This window comes from Desmodus rotundus, chromosome 9 (assembly GCF_022682495.2).
Source record: "Desmodus rotundus isolate HL8 chromosome 9, HLdesRot8A.1, whole genome shotgun sequence".
NCBI classification, from domain to species: domain Eukaryota; kingdom Metazoa; phylum Chordata; class Mammalia; order Chiroptera; family Phyllostomidae; genus Desmodus; species Desmodus rotundus.
This window is the reverse complement of record NC_071395.1, coordinates 91000186-91006185: the sequence shown is the minus strand read 5'-3', so window position 1 is coordinate 91006185 and position 6000 is coordinate 91000186. Positions and strand designations below refer to the sequence as shown.

The 6000-nt window shown below is 50.1% G+C and overlaps 1 protein-coding gene across 1 annotated transcript in view; it reads left to right on the top strand.

Moving 5' to 3' along the window:
* Positions 1-2791: 2791 nt before the first annotated feature.
* The window catches only part of ITGB3 (integrin subunit beta 3), a 49878-nt gene continuing 46669 nt past the window's right edge, over positions 2792-6000 (top strand). The window contains exon 1 of the mRNA XM_053911739.2: positions 2792-2933. Within this exon, the coding sequence (XP_053767714.1) occupies positions 2867-2933 (67 nt within the window). The 5' untranslated portion in view covers positions 2792-2866. The remainder of the gene's footprint in view (positions 2934-6000) is intronic.

The window sequence follows — 6000 nt, the reverse complement described above, 5'->3', positions numbered from 1 at the left end:
TACAGATGCTGTGTCACAGACTTCTACACTTGAAACCTAGATGATCTTATCAACGAATACTTTCTGGACACATCTCATATACACATACATGCATGTGTGTATGTATATAGACATATATGTGCACACGTGTGTATGCATGTGTGTATACATAGTCTGTCCAGAAGGTATCTAGCCATGTAATATGAAAAAGAGACATTTATTGAAGAAGATACAAGACACAGAAACATTTTACATAGGACACTGACACCTCAGTCCCCTTCAAAGTAGATACCTTGGGACCTCACACAGTTCTCCCAATGGCCATCAGCTGCTCTGTCATATTTTCCTGAATCTTGTCAACGGTCTGAAATCTATTCCCTATTCAAAGGTGATTTTAGTTTTGAGAAAAGCCAGAAGTTGCAGCCAAATCTGGGCTGTAGAGGGGCTGAGTCACCTGGGTGATTTGATGTTTCACCAAAAAACTCTGCAGGAGACGTGATGCGTGAGTGGAGGATGCATGGTCCTGATGAAACTGCCAATTACATGGCTGCGGCCTTCCGCACCATCTGAATAGTTTCCGCAGAGGAATGGTCAAGCTTAATGCACAATTTCACGCAGATTCATTGCTCTGCTCGCTCAGTCATTTTGAATGTGATGCCACACACTATACATGCTTACTCAAGGGCACCCACCACCCCCACTGACTAGTACAGTGAAGTCGTCGTTGTTCACGCATGCACATTCCAGTCCATTTTCCTTGGCTGCCAGGTTACATTGATATCGGCAAACTATTCTCATTATGTTAACAGTGGCTAGACTTTTTCTAGACAGACTATATATACACACACACACATATATGTAATAAACAAATAAGTAAATACTTCAGCAGATACGTAACCAGGCTGTGTGACTTGGATTTTGCTCCAGGGGCAATGGCAATGCTGTTGAATGCTGGCTTCTGGGCTAGAGGCTCCCCACCAGCTAGGGGAAGTGTGTGGAGATGGAGGCTCAAAGCCCAGGTTAGGGAGCTCAGGTACTCTTTGTGGGCTGGGTCTTCCTCTGCCCCCTTGCAAACTGCTAGTGACATTTCCGCGGATGAGTGTTACCACTATGTGTGTCCTTGCTTTGAGAGGTGCAAGGAGGGAGTGTCCACCTCTGCAGAGCATGGGGCTGGAGGACAGGGCACATCAGATGAGAGCACGTGAAAGAGATGACATCTGAAAGGTTTTGAAAGATAAGTGGAATGTTCCAGATGGAAAAAGGAAGTTAGATTAATTAGTCAGATAGAAAGGCATGGAACGTTTGGGAAAGGTATCTTCCTGGTCTAGGGTGGGAGATGAGGCAGAGCTGAGTCAGGGCCAGTCTTCAGGCATCTTGTGCCTCTCAGGAGAGGGCTTAGGGAAGCTCAGAGCAGCCCGAACGTTCTTACAGGGCCCAGGAGCTGGAGAGACTTCCAGATCCTCACTGAGGCCTTAAGCTTTGTTTCAGTTACTCATTCCAGAGTTACTGCACCAGCTCTAGCCACTCCCTGGTGACGTTCCGCCTCACAGGACTACTAGCATTTTGCCTCTTTGAGCTTCCTGATGTTTCTCATTTGGGGGAGACCAGGAGACCAAGAGAAAGGATTTGTGGGGCTGGGGGTGGGGGTGAGGAAAATATGATAAAGCTCCGAAGCCTGTGACTTTGAGTTTGGAGAGAGTATACAGTAGTCACCCTTTATCCATGGTTTAGCTTTTCCTAGTTTCAGTTACCCACCGTCAAGTGTAGTCTGATATTAATATTGAATGGAAAATTCCAAAAATACAGAATTTGTGGGTTCGGAATAGGGTGCAGTTTTGAGTGGACCTCCAGGCCTTCCTCCGTCCTGACAGGAATGTGAGTCACCCCTTTGTCCAGGCTGTGTTGTGCTATAGCCCACTCTTGGTTATCAGGTAGATGGTGACATTATCACAGCGCTTGTTTTCAAGTCACCCTTATTTTACTTATTAATAGTCCCAAAGCACAAGAGTGGTGATGCTGGCAATTTTGATATGTCAAAGAGAAGTCATAAAGTGCTTCCTGGAAGTGAAAAGTTATGTATATATAGGGGGGGAAAACAGCATTATACACGGTTTGGCAATATCTACATTTATAGGCATCCACGTGGGGACTTGGAACGTATCCCTCCGTGTGAAAGGGGTGGGGGGGGGAACTACTGAACTGTGTCCTGAAATGTTCATCAGATACTTACTAGTGTGAGCAAGAATTTGTAGAGAGGCCTTCATGAGCATCACTGCTTCTACAAGCTTGAGATGTGGTTTTGTCCTCAAGAGACTTACAGTCTACCTGAAAACCGAACTAACCAAAGAAAAAAATAGTGACTAACAAAGGACTAAACCAGTGACTGACAGAGTAGGTGTTCAACAAATATTTGTCAATCAAATGTATGAAAATGTCAACGCATGATACCCGAGGGCCAGAGGGAAAGAGCAATGCAGGTGAAAGAGAAAGCCATGCGGGTGTCTCTGAGGCTGTGGGACTAGATCAGAAGAGGGGCCCCACGCTCCTGGCTTTTCTAAGCATACCCCCAAGTGCACGCGCCTGGACCCTGGGGTCAGGATGTCTGCGCAGGATGTGCCTTGCCCATGGACTCGCTCTGGTCCCAGCCTCGTCTCGCCTGCGGATCGACGTGGTGGGAGAGAAGGCGCGGTTTTCCACCGCCCCCTCTCCGACTCAGGGTCCAGAAAAGGGCCCTAGGGGAGGAAGCGCAAGTCCACGGCCCGCCCCGTTGCGTCCCACCCACGGCGTCCCCTCCCCTCCGGCTGCGGGAAAAGCGGCCGCGGGCGCTGCTGCTGGCTGTGGGGCGGGCGGGCGCGGCCGAGGCGGAGCGCGGCAGCGGGCGGACGAGATGCGAGCGCGGCCGCTCTGGGCCGCGGTGCTGGTGCTGGGGGCGCTGGCGGGCGTCGGCGTCGGAGGTGAGTGAGGCTCCCGGCGGGGGACGCGGCCGTCCGCCGGGCGAGCCGCGCCGCGCATCCAGCCGCAGCCGAATTTTCAGACGTGGAGCTGGAAAAGCCGGAGGGCGGGTCCTGCGCGGCAGCGCGCGGAGGCAGCGGGGCCAAGATGAGGCGGTCGGACTCCGGAGCTGGGACCTTCCCCGCCCCGCAGGGCGGGGTGACGGGCTACCTAGAGGCTGGGTCCTGCGGGACGCCGGAGCCGCTGGCCCGGTTAGGCGCATCCAGGCGGCCTCGACGTGCGCCGTGCGCTGAGCCCCGCGTTCACCGGCTGCGCCCAACACAGGTGCTCCGGCCCGTGGGAGGGGACACTGGCCGCCGCGGCCCCGGCGAGCTGCGACTTCCCGGGGCTGCTCCCGCGCGTCGGCTAGGGCGCGTGGTTGTAGTTTCTCAGATGAGCGTGCGCGCGCGCGGGTTTGCCAGTTACTCGACATTCCTCTTTTTTCTTTGTGTTACACTTTCTCCCCTTTTTTTTTTAAACTTGGTGGCTCCCTGCGGGAGCGATTCAGAGTAGAATGAGGACTCTGTTCCCGGGTGGCAGCGATGCCTCTGCTTCCGGCACAGACCTCACATTCGAAATATCTCCAGGGTATGCGGGGAGCCACGCCAAGGGTCCCTGAAGCTGGCTTGGATCCCTGGCTTTGTCTCTTCTGCTTCTGCACACACTGTCAGCGGCCAAGGCAGTTGGCATTTGGCCTCATTGGTGCTGGGGAGGGGCAGAGCACAGCGCAGCCTGGGGGTGCTGCCCGTGGTTCTCCCGGAGCTCTGGTGAGCTTCCCAGGGAGAACGCTGGCTCCTCGTCCTCTGGGGTCTTCCCGTGCAGAGGAGGCACCAGTGTTCATTTATGTACTTGCACTAAAAAAGGGTGCTCATTGTAACAGTTTAGACCCTGCAAAAAGTTTTTTTAAGTCAGATTTATCAATAAGTCCATTTCAAATATAGCTATTCAGAAATACTTTGATGACTGCCCTCAAGACTTGTGTGTGTGTGTGAAAAAGATTATACAGGACAAGGCAACACTACATCTTTCAAAAATCCCTTTTTCTGAGATATGATCGACATACAAAAAACTATATATTTCATGCATAAAACTTGATGAGTTTGGCGAGAAGTATACACCCATGACATCATCACCACATCCTGTGAACTGTGATCTTGACCGAGGAGTTACAGAGAAGTTGTTATTGCTGAAGCTTCCCAGGTGATAGAAGCTCAAATAAGTCAACTGATTTCTTTAGGCTGCAGTGAGCACCTAGCGACCCTGGCACAGAAGTAGGAGTCTCCAGTGTCCTGCCCTGGGCGTTGTTAGAGCCTTGGTTCAGACACTGCCTGCTATTGATAGGCCAGTGGAGAAATCCGGAAGGCCAACTCAGCTGTCCCTTATAAAGAGCCTGCTTCCGTGAACTTAAACCATTTTTTTTTATTGTTGTTTTTTTTCCTTTCACATCCACAGCTTCCTGATTTTCTGGATGATTTCTGAGTCTAATCATTTTATATATATATATATTACAGTTTTAGAAGTAAGTATAGTGAAGTAACAACAGATAGAGCCTAGCGGGGTTCATGGCTCAATATTAGTGAGGATGAAGAGTGTATGTTGTTTTGGTATCTTTCTCTCCGCCCCTCAACCTTAGTATATCTTTTGTTGATCTGGCTTACAGAGTTGTCATGGTCCATTTAGGATTCCGCTGCATTGACATGTCTAACTAAGTTTGTGTTCAATATCTGGTAGGAGATCTGTCCGGAGACGCATTGTGATTTCAGCAGTGCTGACTGGTGGTGCTGAGCTGGTCCCCGGGCCCCCTCCTAGAGGCAGGGCAGAGTAGTGTTTGAGATCATGGGCACTAGAGCTAGACTTCCCGAGTAAGGAGCCCCCAGTAAAAGCAGACCTTTCATATTTAAAGCCCCCATGCAGTGTTGGTGGCTGGGCTGCAGGTGTCATCAGATCCCTGGGGAAGCAGGTGGTAGGATGAGAGTCGGAGAATTATGTTGGGACACACAGTGTTGAGGGGACAAAGAAAGGGCTGGGTGTGGATGGCAAGGAGACACTGTCTCAGAATAGTAGAGTCTGGAATGGGGAGAAGAGAAGTTGGTTGAGAGTAGTTTTGGGATGTATGTACATAGGTGATCTTTTTAGCATCACTCAAGAAGTATTGGGTTTTGTGGCTTCTCCATATGTAGGTCTTTATTTTCACCTGGGACCTAATGGGTAAGGAGTTTTATTTGCTATCACCATCTAAGTCGATCAGTTCTGAGCTGAGGTGCTGATTTCTCCTCCTGAGTTTATATGTCCGAAACTCAGTACCTGAGCCCTCTGCAGCAGCCCTTGGGCCTGAACAGTCATGGGTGGAAAGCTTGTTGACCGGGGAAAAGGCCGCTGTGGCTCAAAGCCAGTCCAATGTAGGTTTAATTCTTGATTCTAACTCATTGGCCATGGGACCTTGGGCAAGTTACTTAATTACTTGAGTCCTCAATTTCCTCTTCTGTAAAGTGAAGAAAACAATACTTCGATGATTATGCCAATTAAATGAGATAAAAGCACAAAATAAGTATTCAATAAATGGCAACTACTGTTGTCATTATTCTTGCTATCCATGGTGTCTCCTATGCGTGGGAGCAAGAGCTGTCGCTGCTTCATGAGTGTGTGCAATCCAGGCTCCCGGGATGAGACCGAGGGGGTCCCTTTTCCCACACCTGTGCGACAGGGAGCCGCTTCTGATTTCAGCCATTGCCTCTCAGTGGCTTGGCATGTCTCAGGCGCTCCGACCCATCAAAACCCCCCAGGACAGCCCAAGGAGGCGAGAGCCTTATACATTTGCTTTGTCCATGAGAAAACTTTAAATCCTGTCTCTGGCTAAAGGGGAAAGTAAAAGACACCCACAAGATTTCAGATTCTGTGAGGAGAAGGACACGGCTATTTGGTCAGCATTCTGTGCCCAGTGCCTGGCATGTAGGCAGCAACATAAATACCTATGGATTGCTAGGAAAAGGCATCTAGAGGTGATGTGCTTCACTTTAAGAAACTCAGTAG